This window comes from Dreissena polymorpha, chromosome 15 (genome assembly GCF_020536995.1).
Source record: "Dreissena polymorpha isolate Duluth1 chromosome 15, UMN_Dpol_1.0, whole genome shotgun sequence".
In the NCBI taxonomy this organism is placed as follows: domain Eukaryota; kingdom Metazoa; phylum Mollusca; class Bivalvia; order Myida; family Dreissenidae; genus Dreissena; species Dreissena polymorpha.
In genome coordinates this window covers 37880933-37900470 of record NC_068369.1, presented here as the reverse complement: position 1 = coordinate 37900470, position 19538 = coordinate 37880933, and the positions used below count along the sequence as shown (strand labels likewise).

The 19538-nt window shown below is 34.4% G+C and overlaps 1 protein-coding gene across 1 annotated transcript; it reads left to right on the top strand.

Annotated features, from left to right (window-relative positions):
- The first annotated feature begins 3867 nt into the window (after positions 1-3867).
- On the top strand, positions 3868-18100 carry LOC127859829 (motor neuron and pancreas homeobox protein 1-like). The gene is made up of 3 exons (XM_052397337.1): positions 3868-5344; positions 14795-14955; positions 15512-18100. Exons 1-3 carry the CDS (start codon positions 4762-4764, stop codon positions 15887-15889), a joined length of 1122 nt encoding a protein of 373 aa, XP_052253297.1. The 5' UTR covers positions 3868-4761; the 3' UTR covers positions 15890-18100.
- The last annotated feature ends 1438 nt before the right edge of the window (positions 18101-19538 follow it).

Here is a 19538-nt window from a genome sequence, read left to right as displayed (position 1 = left end):
CTGCACAAAAACAAGGGTTGGTCGGATAAGTGAAGAGAAACAGACTTGCTTTACGTCAAATGTTGTGATAGAAGACAAACAGTTTCTAAACAGTCTCAACCAGCCAAAGACGTTTGTCTTGGTGAGAATATTACATAACGGAATTGAAACACACTTTATGCATGCAACACATAATAATAAATAAATATGAGATTTTCTTTCCGTCCATTGTTTAACTTTCGCCTTGTTCACACTTAATGTGGTCAATAACTCACGGCTGAAGAGTAACTTCCGTTGTAAAAGTTGCAAATACGGGAAATCAAGTGCTCGTTAATAACATATTATCGGCAAATTTTCAATATTTCGCGTAATAAATAAAACACTCGTGAGAGGAATATGTTTGGTAATTTGACAGCGATAGACCCTCAGACCTCGTAAAGATATCATTCAGTTATAAATAGAGGTGTAACTTTTGGTACAAAAAGGGAAAGTTGAGAGTCAATCGTTTACAAATTACAGCACTAAGTGGGTCTCAATGGCTGCGTTATCAGCGACTGAAGTTGTCGTTATCGACTTCTGAAAGGTTCGACTCCCTGTAGCCACCTGGAACCGGGTGACATGGGGCATAGATAATTATGTCATAAGTGGAAACTTACGACATGCCATATATAATGACAACACGGCTGGATTGGGGCATTAGAATGTGATTACTGGCTTATTCTGCAATTCTGTTTTATAGCGTCTGAGGACTGTTACCACTTACATAGGTATTTTGACGCATTTGTAGTCCCTTTGAAAGTTAATTTTAAATAAAGACCTTTCTTACTAGATTCAAGTTTGAAAGTGTTTGTTTCCAACCCTTAGATACTGATGAGCAGCAAACAGCATAAAACCTGAACAGACTGCGAGTTACTCGCAGGCTGTTCTTGTTTTATGCTGTTTGCACATAGTCATTTTCACTTTGCCTCTGAGTGGGAAAGGGTTAATATACTGTAATACAATTAGATATGCAAACTAAAGATCTATATCGAATACTAATATTTATTAATTTTCTGGATTTTGGCATATCTAACCATGTTAGTACGACTTTAGATCTATAACATGAATATGAAATTAAATATTTGGGAAATATGAAATATTCAAACATGCTTTATTCAAAATATGAGTTAATGGGGAGTTTAATTTTTTTTCTAAAACATACCGTAATTTCATACGTTTTAAAGCATTATTTATGAAATATTTAAGCTTATTGTGTATAATTAAGATCAACTATTTTCAAATACACTGTTATAAATTCTTAAACATAAAACGTAATCACTAAAGTAGTTTTTTTAATATTCAACACAAAATACACAAGTAAACTTTATATAAAAGCACACTGCGGTTATGATTTCATGTAAATGTGTTGAGTTGTTAAATACAAAAATACACTAAAAGCGATATGGATATGTTTTTACCAATGGGAACAGAGGCGTATTTAGGTGGGGGGCTAGGGGGCTAAAGCCCCCCAGCTGGCTGGCTAGATACGAATTTAAAAAATGAGCTCTTTTACAGTTTCAATCCACTTGTGTATTTCCTGTGAATTGCCCCTAATTAGGCTGTCGATTTGTGTGATTAGCCCCCAGGCACGTGTACAGACGATCTAACCTTCGCCAGCTAAACTGCACGCTTCATTGACCGTAAGTGAAACACTGCGCTATTTGATAGGCTAAAGGAGATACATTCAACAGAACAGAACAGAACTTTATTTTCACCCACGTATATAAGAAATGCAATATGGGCAATATAACAAAGTACAATATTAGGTACAAATTTAGACTTCCTATAATTTTTACAATTACAGCACATGTTATACAGTGAGAGTGGGGGTATGAACGGTAGAATGAATATATATACCGGTATAGAAGATATTGAATTTGTAGAATGAAGCAACACCAATACTCATACATAGTTGTTATTGCCAACTAATGAAATTCATGGCTGCCGCATGGGACTTATGAAAAACAATATTTCAACTTGTAGCAATTAAAGAGTTTAGACGAACGCATTGGACAATCATCATTATATTTTCGGTAAGTTTCTATGATGAATTTAAATAGGTAAATGTTTACAAATGGCTGCCACATGGGACTTGTGAAAAACAATATTTCAATATGTAGCAATTAAAGAGTTTAGTCGAATGCAATGGACAATCATTATTAATTTTTCGGTTAGTTTATTTGATGAATATAATTCGTATTAGCTCTTGAGAGTGATAATCCTTTTGAGTAACAAGTTATTTCCAGTGAAATTCAACAGCACACTTAATGAATGGCAATAGATTTTTTTATACAAATTGGGCTAACTGCTTTGATGTTTATCCATAGTTTTTGAAATTAAAAAGGATTCAAAAATGAAGAATTACTTTGCTAGTAATGGTTCACCCATCTAACACTGTTAAAAATTTTTGGATAAAGATTATGTCTATAGTGGTTTGAGAAACTTTTGAATTACCCTGTGTGTCTGTCTGTCTGTGTGTCTGTCACACTTGATGTCTGAACTCAAGTTCTTGTTTGTTTTACATGCACTTTTATCATGCAAAATGCTGATTAGATAGCAGGGAATTGCATCATTTCAATGTGCGATTTCAAAAAAATTTCGACGACGAGATGGGCACCCCTCCCGCACCCTCCCCGCTTGAGCCCCCCCCCCTCTCAAACATTTCTGGATACGCCTCTGGGGAAAATATAGCACACACTACATGAAGATTTATTCACATATACAATACTCAGTATTTAATTTATTATTTGTTTTATTTTTTAAATTTGTTTTATTATTGACAGAATATTTATTTCACATCGACTCGCTATATAATTAGTCGTTGTTGTTTTATCGTGTGTAAACTAAAATGACCGAATTAATATGTCGTGTTCAGTGTCCACCTTGCGAAGGGGGGGGGGGTGGGGTGGGGGGGGGGGGGGTCGTGAGTTCCATCCAAAGAGGGCTGAAATATGTCGAATCGTATTGCAAGATCAGCAATATGATGTGATGTAAGTGTATATGTATATTGTTCAAGTGAATTTTATTAAGTGAATCATCAATTGATACATTCTGAAACTTAAGTACGAAATCAACAACTAAACGCATTAGAAATTTAGTGACACATTGACTTTAAGTGGATTCTAAAAATACAACCTTTATAAGCAAAACAAAATAACAAAACAAACAGTAAATCATTGAACAACGTTAGAAAAACTTAAAAGACACACTTTTCTATCAAATTCTACCGGGGCGGCATTTGAATATAAATATATAATATATATATAATATAAATAAATAACTATAAATAATGGACGCGTTGCTTGGCACGGAACTGAATGAGAGTTAAGGTTTTCATCGTTTATATTTATTGGGTAACCTTACGTTCGACGTATTAACTTTATAGTTTCCGTTTTGAAATCATTTCATGGTCGTATATTTATTGAACGAATCATTTTTGACTGACTGAAGCTGATTAAACTAAAATTATTTGAATGTTTTAATAAAATTGTATATGCCATTATAGATTGTGTAAGTATATGCATATTTTCAATTTGGATATTAAAATAGTAAACGTCAGAAACCTAAATGTAAAAAAGTGTTTTATCTTTAGCCGTGAGACTATTTGAATGCGTTTATACACAGTAAACATTCATGTAGATGTATTTTAAGATGTAAAAAAGAACACTATGTTTTCAGTTGATGCAGATTCAGCAGTTTTTTTTCTTCAAAAATATAGATATATATATATATAGCAGAAAACATACTATTTTTTTTATTTTATTCGAATAATCGCATCGTTTATTTCACGTGCAATTGTTGTTGTTTGAATTAAATAAACACCCCAGACTCAACCATTAAAAATTATATCTGTGTTTATATTTATTTCCGTTCACGCAGAGTTTAATCCACCCATTCCATCACCATGCATCATCCATTTGTGCGTCAATTATTTCAAAATATTTCTCAAGAAACGTCTCGCCAGCATCAACGAGTTTTGGTGAACTAATGTGTCCAATATTTCGGATGAGTCCATCCGGAAAATTAATTGTAAATGCTCGGAAATTCGCGCATTATTTGCTCAAGCCCCCGAAAACTTGCAAATCAGCTAATGAATTTTGCAGAGAATTAAAATTACCGTTAAATCCCAAAATGGTGGCAGATTTTACGGAACCATATCTGCTAATTAATTGCGCGCCGCCATTAAATTCCTATGACCCGCTGTATGAACGTTTCCAGACCGTTTTCGAAACGCTTTAGACTTCTTTAAGATGGATAATTTTCCTGTCGCGGAGTGGCTACTTGTAAATTAGGATAAATTATTTCATTGGACGGGATTGGGCGACGATATTTGCTAAAGATTTGCGTTATCTCTCGGAAGCTACATAATCGTGCAACCGCCATCCAATCAGTCACCGCCATTTGAGAAATATTAAGATTGACGATATTAAGTAATCGGAAGGCATCCAACGTAACTTTCATTTCACATCTTAAAACTTTAAGAATCAAGATATATTCTCGAGTTTATAAATAATCGAGGACTTATTTATAACAAAATGGTTTGTGAATTATAAGTGAATAATCTTAAAGACGAAGAAAGTGCCACATACTGAGAAGGAAAATCCGTGATCTTTATATTAATGTATAATAAGACCTTCTGTTTAAACCGTTGAATGAAATTAAAAGAGATATTTTCTTAAGTTGAAGTGTTATTAACATTATAAGGAAATATTTAATTACACGAAAACCTGTAAGAAAAAAGCTATGAAGGGATCATTTAGCATAGACTCGCTGTTAGCAAAAAAGACGGACGTCCGCTTAGCGTCCCCGGCCACAACGACGTCACCCATGACGTCACCGCGAATGTCATCCAACGGATCCAGCAATCCTTCAACGCCCAGCCCCGAAGCTCGCCACTCGCCGGAACTTCTTCACGGCAAGCATCACCTGCTGTTGAAGAGCGGCTTCATCCCACGACCCGGTCTTCTGAGCTCTCATCAGCAGATGTTACTCCAGTCGAATCCGCTGGCGCTGCAGAGTCTTCTCCAAGCGCAGTACCTGAGCGCGCTCAACGGTCACCACGTGGATCATCACCATCACCACCACCACGCGGCCTCCCACGCGCAAGGCGTCCACGGGAGCCCTAACCACGGTCACTCTCACTCGCTGGCGCCGTCGCACGTTCACGGAAGTTCGTCGGCATTCCACTCGCCCGGGGACCACGCATTCAAGATCGCCGCCGCGCAGATGCACGCCGCGCATGCGCAAGGCGGGCACGTGCAGCCATACCTGAACGAGTGGATGACACGTGGCGGAATGCTGATGTCCAGGATGATTGATTATTCAGGTATTACGATAGTTCTGTTATTTCATAAATTGCACACTTTTCAGCCTCCCACCTTCTGATGTACCGTACTGCGTTTCCTTTTTTCATGAAAACATTTTTCATGAAGTGTTAATTTATATTTTTTATTAAGTAAATGTTAAATAAAAATATCAAAGGTGTCGAGAGTTAACCCATTTATGCCTAGCGTCTAGAAAAAAGGCATTGGCAAACAGCGTAGATCTAGATGAGACGCCGCATGATGCGGTGTCTCATCAGGGTCTACGCTGTTTGCTTAAAGGAATTTCTGTAAGAAAAATTCTAAATATAGAAATAAATATACGAGACATCCCTAATTTAGGACATAAATTGATCCAATTTAGAAGGATGTGAGAGTCCATAAATGAGAGTCATAAATGGGTTAATATATATGGCGTCCACCGTGATATCGCCTTGGGATCGTCAGGGGGTCGTCGCTTGAAGCGAGATACTAATGGCACACCTTGCGAATACACAAAGGTACTCGTTAAACGACACTTTCGAGTAAACTTATCTACATTTCAAATTTTTACGGTAAAGCACGACCTCGTAAGACAACTTGTGCATGACACATTTTTAAAATTCGGCATTTGTTAGCGTGAAAGAAATGTGTTTAAGATGATACAAATGCGCTAAGAATATATGTATCGATATGTGTACATGTATTTACAAACTCTTTGATAATGCGCAGCGCCCATTGAAGACTTGTACTCTGCTTGGTTGGTGTATATTCTTCCGTGAACACGTGATTTACGATCTGACTCGCTTTAAAATGTTCCGTTCACCTGTTTATCACACTTGATTCTATAGAGAGAAGTATTTTTTTTTAATGAACAGTTTGAACAAAAAAATCTGATAAGATTCGTACATAACATTTATGATATGTGTGTAGATTGCAGAACCGATACTTTGACAATTTCACATGTTGGATTTTGCTTCCATTTTATTTCATTTTCGTTTGGTATGATTAACTAAAATACTTCAGTATGTTTAATTTAATATTCAAATATACATGGTTCAAAAGAAAGCAATGATGAGCGTTGAATATAATATATATACGAACATGTGTAAATATATATTAACAATTGGTATATTTTGAAAAAAAATCGACAATGTTCGCATTTATAAAATTATAAATTATTTCCTTTATATGCATTCAAAATATTCATCATTATACGAAATTATGTAAATATAAATTGTTCATTTAATCATAGAAAAGTTTACAAACAAAAATATTTGAATTACACGCCTATTAAACGTTGATATCAAAAGAACAATAAACACACTTAAATAATATGAAAATAGAATATGATATAAATTAAAATCAAAAATCCAAAATAAATTAGAATACATTGTTAAAATATCTTTCTTATATCGAATATTGAACATTGGCATGACAAATTTCGTATAGAAATAATAAATGCCACTTAACAGTTTCAAGTGAGCCTAAGGACTTTTCATTAAAGCTGAACTGTCTGTCTGTCTGTTAATGTTCTGGTGTGTTTTTTCTTCATATAATTATAACTAATCGTATGAAACCTTTTGCATTTTAAGATATTTTTGTTAACAATATTTTATCTTCATTCGTTGTTAATTATTTTCAACATTTTACCATGTTTTAATCAACTAAGCTTAAAACGTTATTTATTTTAATATATTTATTGATAATATAACAAATTTGTGGGCAAAGTTGATGAAGTTCGAAAATGAAAACAATCTTTTGAAAATAATATTTGTTTACTTCAAAAGTAATACATTTAAAGAACACATAAAATGTAAACAGAGGACGTCCAAGTATTTTATTGTAAATTTTTGTAAATTTCTTTTTGTTTTTCAAAAACATATGCATAGAAATACAAATAGAAAATCATTTTCACTTAGATCTAGGCGTTTTAACATTTTACATGACAGGAAACAATTATATGTAAATAGATTTTAAACAAATAACATAATATCAAAAATAAATAAATATATGTGCAAGTAAGGAATGCATTCATGTAAAAATGGGTTTACATCTATTAATAGAACTTAGACGGTAATTAAGACACATTCAATGGATGACTTCAGTGGCAATGTAGATTTAACAAAAGTGAATAAATATTTGCAAATGCTATTAAACCAATCTATTGTTCATCAAATTTTGATAAATTTAACTTCGTGTCTCGGCGGACCCTAGAGGGGATTAGACGTATCGACCGTATCAGCGACAGGTCCCGTAATTTCTGACTGATGTTCCATAAAGTAGTCAATCAAAGGTAATTGTGCTAAATCCTATTAACTAGATAACATTGTACGAACGGTGCGAAAGGATGCGATGCGATTTCGCCGAATCATAATGAACGGACTTAAAGGGCTTAGCTACCCTTTGTCCCCTTTGATAAAGTATCGCGTATATTTGATAGATTTGCGGTCCATTTTTGATAAACGACTGATAAGGCTGCAATCAGTGAGTTATTTAATTAAATTAATAGTCTGCAATCGCGATTCAAATTTCTCGCGTTGTGGTGGCAAATATTCACCAACTTATAGGACCATTTGCAGGAATATACTCTGTTCAATAGTCAATATTTCTAGTACAGTAGCATACAACATGTTTCTTACATAAGAAGTTCCTCGTCGAAATATATTTTATTAGATATTATATTTATACATTATATTATAAATATATAATATGTGACGGATTTGCAACATGTTTTGTAAAAAGGGGGTTGAATGCATGTGCGTGAAGTGTCGTCCCAGATTAGCCTGTGTAGTCCGCATAGGCTAATCAGGGACGACACTTTTCGCTGTTATTTTATTTTTCGTTTAATTATAGTCTTTTCTTAGCAAAAAGCCAGTTTAGGCGGAAAGTGTCGTCCCTGATTAGCCTGTGCGAACTGCACTACTTTTTAAAGATTACATTTTGAGAATATGACCAAGCAAGAATATGAACAAATGGTGTTTGTGAAATAATTACCCAAGCACAAATACATTGAACGTGTCCGCACATAATTGGTGCATGCATTTCGTAGATATAATTACCGGGTGATACCTTCCATGCGCGAATCATTCTTATATCCACAATTTTAACCCATTTATGCCTAGTGGACTCTCCCATCCTTCTAAATTGGATCAATTTACTTACAAAATTAGGGATGACTAGTATATTTATTTCTTTATTTAGAATACTTCTTACAGAAATTCCTGTAAGCAAACAGCGCTGACCCAGATGAGACGTCTACGCTGTGTGCCAAGGCCTTTTTTTTCTAGACCCTAGGCATTAACTTTGACGTTCTCTGTTTGCATTTTATGTGTTCTTTAAATTAACATCATTGATAATTGAAACGTAAAATCGACGAAACAAACCTACTCACTAATTGTTCTGCTGCATTAATTTTTCGATAATGGTGGATTTAAAAATTAAAAGTGACGATTGCATAAATGCTCAATTAATATGTGTCGTGTTCTGAGAAAACTGGGCTTAATGCATGTGCGTAAAGTGTTGTCCCAGATTAGCCTGTGCAGTCTGCACAGGCTAATCTGGGACGACACTTTCCGCCTTAATTGGATTTTTGCGAAGAAGAGACTGCATTTAAACGACAAATACCATAAAAGCGGACGTGGCTAATCTGGGACGACACTTAACGCACATGCATTTTGCTAAATTTTCACAGACCAAGACACATTTTAGCAATTCTTAGATAAGTAATCAAACGATGTCCTCGGACATCATAGAATACCATTGGTCTCTAAAACATGTCTTACTAAGCTGAAAGCTATTTGTAAAGTATGCGATGCTCTCAAACGCCTAAACGGTCAACTCTTCGTGGGCCCACCGGCGCATAGTTGGAACAGGTGTCTCACGAAATGTGAAATATCTTCGCGTCAATTTTTCCATCCATGTTTTATCTTTACTATCGGGTAATTATGTCAAAATTAATCCAATAACGGCGTTTCGGTGATACGGGCATTATTACAGTAGTAGCGGTTACAAGACGCCTACAAAGGTATTACGGTGCGCAATCAGCAGCAAATCTGTGGACTTTCCGCAAAAAGCCGATGTCGGCGCTTGGTTGCTAGGTAGCGCGGGGGATAATGTTCCGTATCCGAAAAATAGATACTGTCCGAAAGTGCATTATACGTGCGATATCGAAATTCTGCTTTAATTTCCGACGCATTGTTAAGATTAAAAACCTCCGAATGTTTTCAAAATGTGATTATCATAACGCATTCCGTGTGTGATTATTATTTTCGTAGTTTTTATGCGGAAGCGGTCACCAAAAATAAATAAATGTTATTTTTTTGTGAGATTGATCGCCATTTGAATGTTGATAAAGAGCACGTTCGAGCGTTAAAAGGTCATTAAATTAAACATTTTCCCACCAATTGTATATGAATCATGAGCTTAAAAAACTGTTCATTTTTGGGGGGCGACGGAATACAGAAGTGTCATTTAGGTAAAAATAAATATTGTCAATATTGAGAATCATAGCCGGGTAAAAGTCGTTAGTAACTTTCGAGGGCTATTCTATACGGTTCCCAGTATTTCATATAAACATGTATGAATTTTGAATCACGGACTTAAATACACATTTGTGTCTTAAAGTATGAAGTTCATTTTTAAACGATGTATGTTTATACAGACACATGATGCATTTGAACATGAATAACTTGTAAGCGGCCTGGTATCGTAATCGTCGTCTTTATCACCGGCATATGAGCCTCGCTCTGGGAAAACGGGGACTAATTCATGTGCGTAAAGTGTCGTCACAGATTAGCCTGTGCAATCCGCACAAGCCAAAACACTTTCCGCTTTAGTGATTTTTTCGATTTAAATGAAGTCTCTTTTCAACGAAAATGCACTCTAGGCGGAAAGTGTCGTCCCTGATAAGCCTCTGCGGACTTCACCCGCTAATCTGGGACGACACTTTACGCACAAGCAGTAATCCATGTTTTCACAGAGCGATGGTCACATGTATTTTGTTATCATTAAATCTATTCACATGTAATAGAATTTCGCATATGTATCCAAAGCTCTTTAAAAATTCCTTTACAATAAATTTATTTTCTAACCGCGTTATTTATTTAATGTATGGTTTCTTATATGATTTTTTTTTAATTCTACACAAATGTCGCATGTTTAATAACAGACCTGTCATAAATTCAGAGGAATACGATTTTTTTAATGTTTTATGTAAAATGTTTAATAATAGAGATGCCATGTATTAAGATGCCCACGAAAAGCATCCGCAAAGTTTTTTATATGCATTATGGCTTGAATGAATGGTATTTACCCTACAAACACTTACTAGAAAATACCGGATTTTTTTTTCTTATTTACAGATCTTTGACACCATTTATTTTTTACAGCACTATATGCTATCAAAGAGTTTTTATTTGCCCATAATTTTTGTATATTAAGCAGCTGGTTGTCTATTTTATAAACCTGGACATAATGGGCTGTGTCGAAAGTTCTTTACTAGACTTGGATAATAATTTATCACAGACCTCGTTACACTTATACAGAACGAAACAGAACAGAACAGAATATTTTATTAGACTTAAGCATATGAAGCAAATCGTCATAAACAAACAAATACAATAACAACATGCGTTTGAAGTAAATATAAAATGCATCATTTCGAACAAAGATCAATTTAAATATACACGAAATAAAACTGTTTTCGTGAGAGTGTCACGTGGTAATTAATACCTAATGACCACATAATGTCCAACATAGTTTTATAATTGCAATACATATTGCAATATCACGTATCTATGTTTTTTGCAAGAGCAATACTATAAGTGTATACTATAAGTACTAATAAATACAAAACAGAATCAGTGCTTGGATAATAAATATGCTCCTTACGTCTCTGTTTAATAAAATAAAATGGAGCAAAGCTCGTGTGAAATAACAATACAAAAAAGCAGTCAGAAAATCAGTCGAAGTTAAATAGGTTTATATATAAGTTGTTGGGAACTGTTGATTATGTTAAGGTGATATCATATAAATATTTACTCCATCTATGCTACACCTCGTTAAAGATTAAGTTTTATGTTTTGTATTACCACTTTGTTGACCACCTAGATACGAAAAGCGAAAATATCATAGGGGTTTATTACCTAAACGATTATTAAATTCTCACATAAGGTTTAGGGAGATATTTATAAAGTCAAATTGTATTATCTCTATATATCTCTATGTATATACATATATTATAATAAAATAATAACAACAAATATTCTAATCCTAAACGTGTTTGAGGTAACATTTACAGCGTTTTCATTGGGTATCTTTTTGTTGACTGAACAATCGCATGATGATATGTTTGGCCAATGGCGTCGTCAACGTCAAAAGACATTTAGTCATTCAACAATTCACACCATTAAAGGGACCTTTTCACAGATTTTGGAATGTATTAAAATGTGTAATTAAATGATTTATATTGATACATGTAAACATTGGATCTAAAAGCTCCAGGAAAAAACAAGAAAAAACAAGAAAAAAATTTACCCTCAACTGGGCTCGAACCACTGATCTTTGGAGTAAAAGTCTAACGCTTAGACAACTCGACCATCCATGCTCATACAATGAGTGAAGTATTTTATACTTTATATAAGCAATCATCGTAGTGTCACAAAATATGACGACAACAACAGAACTCCCCAAATTATTGAATCTTCTCGCGTTGCAACGCTTTATAATTTTCAGGTCTTGAAAACGTCAAAATATGCATATAATGGATGTTTTCGAGTATGGTAAATCTTAAGTTTTACAGTTTCCTCACAACTATCATAACTACAACGAAAATTTGCGAATTGGAAACAATTTATTTTTAATTTTGTCAATTTAGCAAAACGTGAAATGTCCCTTAAATCTCTCCAACGGTTACCACTCCCATTAAAAGTTAAATCTGGAATTATTAGATGTGTTTTTTTGTTATAATGAAATTCATGTAATTTTCTACATCACTTACTTTGATTTTTAAAGAAAAAAAAAACGAATAGAAAATCACACAAATATAATATTTCTAACCATAAAAAATAATAATACAAAACAATATTTAAATAAATCGTCATTACGCGTAAGACAGGGCCGGTACACGAACTATCGAAGGAATAGTAAAATTTTCGTACAATTCGAAGTTTTTGTCTTTAAAAAAGTTGAGATGAAATATATGTCACTCATGTTCATTTTATACTAGATTTTATTCAACTCGTCCAGGAAATTCGTTTTTAATCTCTATTCAATCAAATCTATGAGCGTCTGTAATAAAATAAATAAACCACGGCATGAAATGGTAACGTATATCATGTCCTATATTAATTACGGCATGAAATGGTAACGTATATCATGTCCTATATTAATTACGGCATGAAATGGTAACGTATATCATGTCCTATATTAATCACACAGGCCGCATAACATGCTGCTTTTGTCTAGTTCTAAAATGAGATAAGAAATCTTGCATACAATGTTTGCTATACCTTTCTTTTGCAACCTCTGGCGTCGCCTTATATTATGATTACGAGTTTTCTCTGCTCATCCTTTGCATTATTGCATTCTTTCAGAAACAACTTAAAGGGGCCTTTTCACAGATTTTGGCTTGTATTGACGTTTGTCATTAAATGCTTTATATTGATAAATGTAAACATTGGATATAAAAAGATCTAGTAAAAACAAGAATAAAATTAAAGAAAGAAAAAAGTAACCCCCAACTGGGCTCGAACCAGTGACCCCTGGAGAAAAATTCTGTCGCTTAGACCACTCGGCAATCCGCGCTCATACGATGATTGTTGTATATATAAGCATTCCAGGTTTTTAAATCTTAAAATGATGCATATAATTGATATTTTAGGGCATGGTAAATGTTCAGTATTACTGTTTCCTCACAAATATCATAACTACAACGACCATTTGCGAATCTGACAAAACTTTTTTTAAATTTTGCCAATTTACCAGAACGTGAAAAGATCCCTTTAAAGTATATATCCTTGTATATCTACTGGAACCGTCGGCAATGTCTGTGCTCCGAGGTGCTGATTAAATCGGCATCGCTCGTTGGCAGGGTCACCATTTGCGAAGTTAATTTTCAATTTGTCTCGCATTAAGTGGCACCGCGGCCGTTTTGCGGCCCCATTACCGCGTTCCTGTCATTCACCACTCTGATTACACCCCGTCCCGCGGGAGTCACGATATTATCATTTGAAAAGAGCCGCTTTGTCCGCTGAAAGACGGTCCATAGATGAAATTAATCTACGCTACCGAATTAATAGAAATTGTAACTTAAAAGAAAATGACGCCGTACAATGATGTCCTCATTTCCGAGTCGATTGTGGCATTGTGCGAGCGGTGTTTGGGCACTGATCAACTGTTGAATTGGCTGCACCGTTTTGTATACATAATTTAATCGTTTGACCGATGAAATGAGACGGAAAACTATCGAACAGGCATTAAGTGGGATGCAATTGAAGTGTATTAAATTGATTCATCCAATATGATTGCGTTTTATGGTCATTCGCTCGGCAACTACGATATTTACTTCATAGATTAGCCGTGTACTTAAGCGAACAGTTAATTGCCTCACAACCATTTGCTGGCAATTATAACTAATATAAATCTGGAAAACTGTTCAAGACTGGTTTTCAGATGGTATGCATACTTTGCATAGAGTGCTCAGTCTGCTAAACTCACACACTCATATACTAAGCTGGATGCCACGCCCACTTGGCACTCTGTCGTTTATTAATATTTCATTATGTTTCGTAAATTAAAGAATTATATACAATAAGCACATTTAAAAATTCGATAAGTGTACACTTATAAGTATCGTCCTTTGGTATTAACACTAACTCATAGGGGTCGAACCATCGAACTCCTGATCGGTATGCATACACCATTTCTAGTGAAATATTTTATTTCCACAGATAATAAATACTAGAATACGAAACGGGCAAGCACATCTTTATTTGATGTGTCTTCAACCCATGCGATTCTCTTGTCATGCCCATTCACATTTCAGTCTGATGGGTAACACCCCTCACCGTCGTACCACTTTCCTACGAGCGATTCTTTACTCAAGCCCGTGCGCAGTGCAGTCTTATGTGTAAACCCCGTCGCACGCGTGTCGCTTACATAATTGGTATTGTCAATTTCATCCCATGATCAGAGCAGCACCTATACCTGTCGCACCTGTATCGTTGTAGCGACGTGGATTTTAGATACCAGGACAGAGTTTTATGGGTAAAACCAGTTGCTCATGTACCACTTTCACGAGTGTGATTTTCTTTTTCTTTATCAGCCCAAGCGCAGAGCAGTCTTATGGGTAAAACTCGTCGCCGTGTACCATTTTCACGAATGTGATTTTCTTTATCAGCCCAATGGCAGAGCGGTCTAATGGGTAAAACCCGTCGCCCGTGTACCGCTTTTACGAGTGTGATTTTCTGTTTCAGCCCAAGCGCAGAACAGTCTTTTGGGAAAAACCCGTCGCCCCCGTACCGCGTTCACGAGCCAGCAGCTTCTCGAGTTGGAACGCCAGTTCAAGATGAACAAGTACTTGTCCAGGCCGAAGAGATTTGAGGTGGCGACCACCTTGATGCTAACAGAGACCCAGGTACGCCGCGTAACGGCAGTCATCAAAAACAAAAAAAATAACACGGACCGAGGAATGACGTGTTTCCTTGGTCCGTGGTAATTTTCAAACATCGCAATGAGGTCGAAATTATATAACGAACGTTTTTTGTTTATCGAGTTTTTAAGATAGCATGCATAATATGCGTTGGTCAATCTAGGTTCGTATTTACACGGTTCTTGTCAACATAACTAATCAATTGTGAACTAATAAATAGTTTTTGTGTTGCATTTTGTTATCAGCGAAAACTTGAAACTTTCATTCTTAAGTCCGATTCGGGACTTAAAAATACGACCCCGTTTTATGTTAGAAAAGCCGTTTACAGACGAAATATAAAAACAATAAATACAAAAATGATGCAATAATTAACATTATTTGAATATAAAATTGTTCTTAATTTCAACATTTTCAATTTTTCGGCTTTGATGCAATATTGAAACAGAGATACAAAATGATGAAATGTGGTATCCACAGTTCTAAAAATGATACTATTTAGTTACCGGTACACATTATAACTGAATATTTTATTTCTTTTCAGGTGAAAATCTGGTTCCAAAACAGACGAATGAAATGGAAGAGGAGTAAAAAGAACTTTACCACGTCACAGAAACCCCTTGACAACCAATCGAATCAAAACGAGGCTGGAGGGTCGGCCGAAAGCGAAACAGAAGACATTGCGGATATGAACGATGATTCGGATATTGACATTTCGGATAACGATGAAGTTGATATCGAACACGAGGAGAACGAATCGATCGGGAAGGAAAATGAAATGCGGAACTCCAACAGCGGCTGTGCTTCGACGTTAGATCTGAGTTTAAGACGGTTTGAAATGAGACAAGATTCTTTACAATACGTACCCGTGTCAAACTTTGCAGTTGAAAACAAACTTTTAAACGCGACGTCCGTGTCATAAAAAATGACACATGTTGACGTTGATGAATGTGCAATTAACGTTGGAAAATAAGTATAAAAATGTTACTGTCGATAGGCAATTATGTTCTGAGCAAGTTTGTTTTTATTTCAAAATTTAATGAACATGTATTGGGCTAGTATATTTGCAATATGAACACTATACAAAACACATTACTTTGCAGACGAAGAGTTTTCAAAATGACTCCGTGAAATGTTTGTCTTATTATAGATGGACATATTGTATATTTTACATATGACATTTTTATTTCATTATACATTATACTTAGTATGTTGTCCTTCCATCTGTATCAGCTGTCTGTTAATAAGCCTAAAGGGTTGTTTGTGTCCAATCAACCGACCGACCATAATTGTTGTGTCGACCATTAACGTTGTTTTTGGTATTGAAGTTTCCAGTTCAGGTTTTACTAGATTTGATCATATTAAATTAATTCCTTCATTTATAAAAATATGTAATAAATTATAAAGAATATTTAACAGACTTTTCAAAACTTTATAGTCTTCTTACCTACCCTTTTTCAGATGTAAGTGGAAATAATCATTATTTTAGTCTCGCATAGGCTTATCAGGGACGACACTTCCACCTAAACTGTATTTTCGCCATGGAGTAGACTATTCTGGGACAACACTGTACACACATGCATTAAGCCCCTTTTCCCCAGAACGAGGCTCGTTTGTTTTCGCCTATGCATGCAATTCCGTCAAAAGCAACCTATACAAATTTTCTCCAGCCATTGACGGTCCATTACGTATTGAGCTGCCGATCCTGATATACTGGAAATGCTTTTGTATGTAATGCCATTATTTATTCACTATGTTTATATTACATAATTATAATAAATGTTGGGCCATGCTCTGTGAAAAAGGGGTTAAATGCATGTGCGTAAAGTGTCGTCCCAGCTTAGCCCGTGCAGTCCGCACAGGCTAATCAGGGACAACACTTTCAGTTTTTTTTAATATATTTTTCGTTTCAAGAAAGTTTCCTTTTAGCAAGAATCATGTTTAGGCGTAAAGTGTCGTCTCTGATTAGCCTGTGTGGACTGCGCAGGCTTATCAAGAACGACACTTTACGCACATGCATTAAACCCCCTCTTCACAGAGCACGCTCCATATGTATGATATAAAATTCCTTAATGTCTGATAACAATTGCAAGTGAGATACTTTTTGTAAATAATAAACTTTATAAGGCATCCACAAGTTGCCATACCATATCACGAAAACAATAGAATTAAACAGAAAATAGAACAGAAAATAATTGTATTACACATAAACTTTACAGTTTCTAGTGTTAAACAAAATAATTATACAAAATACATGAATATAGTAAGTGGATTTAGCAGACATGTTATAAAATAGTAAATGATAAACTTTACAGATGCTTGTACAAAACGCGTTTTATATCGCATGTTAAACAGCGTATCTAACTTCATATGGAACCTTTTTAATACATTAATGTATTTATTATCATTTAGGTAAAACACGACTTGTAATTTGGAGGAGCATACTATAATACATTGCGAATCCAAACCACATAATATTTAAGTAGCAACGGCACAATTACGAATTATAATTATACTTAGTGTATATATATAATATATATCAGCATATTGTCTATGAAACAACAAGCACCTCAAATTATTCAGTTTGTTAAGCGTTATAGCTTTATCAAGTAAAATGATGATTATTCATAAACGAAAATGTATAAGACTACGTCTTTATTGTTATTTCCCTTCCTGATGCACAGTCTATTTTTTTTTGTTTGGATCAGTAACAAAAGGTTCAAATAATGTAAGTATGACAATATCTGAACAAGTGTATTTAAGTTTAAAATAAAATAAAATGTCTTTAACAAGTAATAAAGGGAAACTGCTATGTTTTATTATAAAGCAAAATGCTATAGGATTTGACATTGAAAATTGTATCTGATTTGTTTTTGCATTAAATACAACTTAAGTTATTATTCCCCGTGGGCACGTTTGTAAATTCCCGTTCTGCAGATGATGTCAATGTTTTTTTTTTAACGCGAATAAATTAGTCTGTAAAATACAGGCATTTTTGTTGCAAATGTATGTTAATGCACGTATTTTTGAATCATTAAGTAAGTTTACATCATTATTTTTGCATGAATTTTATCACAACAATACATGCATATTTAATGAAAATTGCAATAAATAAATATGGACATGAAATATTTCACGTTTTATGTATTAATTTACCCCCGTATGGAAAGCGTAAATATGATTCACTATGTAAGTTAGTTGATCGGTCGGTTTGTAGGACAACTTTCACATTTCTGAAGCGATTGAACAATGAACTATGAAAATATGTCATCACCATGCACAATCTCCACGCAGAGTTGTCGTTCCTTGCTCTCACATACAATCTCTGCTATCAAAAGAAAATCCTACCAGATTTGGTAGGATTTTATTTTATTGTTTTTTTTATATGCAAAGTAGTATCATTTTCTTTAACATTTTGAAAATAATGTATAAGTTTAGGTTCGTAATTAAAAATATTAATTACCTAAATTAAAGAAAGTAAAAATAACAAACGGTAAAATTATTGTACCGTGTGGCTAGGCTATAATCACGTGGTTGGTTATGAAGGCAGGATTTGATAAAGTTATGCTTGTTCCCGTCAAAACTCTTCGCGGAGGTGTCATTATGAAGAGTAGACATGCAAGACTCAATTTATTGAAATCACAGTGATCCACACATTCCGGAATTGATTGCCCTTGAACATAGCTGTGTAGGTAGTAGTCACGTATAGGGCAAAGCTGTAGTATACTTCTAAAACCATGCGCATATACATACAAAATACATATAAGAGTTTGAAGTAACATGTATTCACGTTCAAGCAAGGAATGTATAATGGGTACACGATTAAATAAATATTTTTTTAAATATTATTTTTTTTTAACAATTTTGATAGAATTTTTCTATGATAATGTCGTACAGCGTCCGTCTAGACGCTTTAGTGATGTATTATTACATTCATTGGCTAAAATATAGAAAGGATTAAACAGGAAACTTCTCCTCATTCAGTATCCAGAGATGCATAATATATATATATATATATATATATATATATATATATATATATATATATATATATATATATATATATATATATATATATATATATATATATATATATATTTTAAATTGCTCAGTTATTGTTTTGAGGTAATAAGGTATAACAACCTTCAAATTTCCGAATTTATTATTATTTTTCTTAAATATTTATCTATTGTCGTTATTAAATTTGAATGAATTGTAAAGGCTTAAGGCTACAACGCTACAAGTGCCCACCTACCTAAATCACAAAAATTACCTAAAGTAACAATGTGTTTGTGTTATACTTAATAAATGACCAACAAAACATGGCTGTTACATTCCATTATTGTCAAATAATAATAAAACAAATATCGGAGTTTTCTCCTAGGGTAGGGTTGACCCTGAATTCTCGACATATTGAACACCGGGCAACTATTGATAATGTGAAATTCATTTTTTTTTATTTAAAGAAAAGAGCCCCGGTTAATCGAACTGATAATTTTCTTTCACCAAGTCGTACCGTGACCAACACACGACCATACGAATGGTGTTCACATTGAAGCGACGGAGAGAGA

What these genes read in the sequence shown, in the direction of transcription:
- LOC127859829 (XM_052397337.1), top strand. Translation starts at nt 4,762, where the DNA reads ATGAAGGGATCATTTAGCATAGACTCGCTGTTAGCAAAAAAGACGGAC. An exon ending in CAGGATGATTGATTATTCAG is followed by an intron (nt 5,345 to 14,794) that starts GTATTACGATAG and finishes TTTCTGTTTCAG; the next exon opens with CCCAAGCGCAGAACAGTCTT. An exon ending in TGATGCTAACAGAGACCCAG is followed by an intron (nt 14,956 to 15,511) that starts GTACGCCGCGTA and finishes ATTTCTTTTCAG; the next exon opens with GTGAAAATCTGGTTCCAAAA.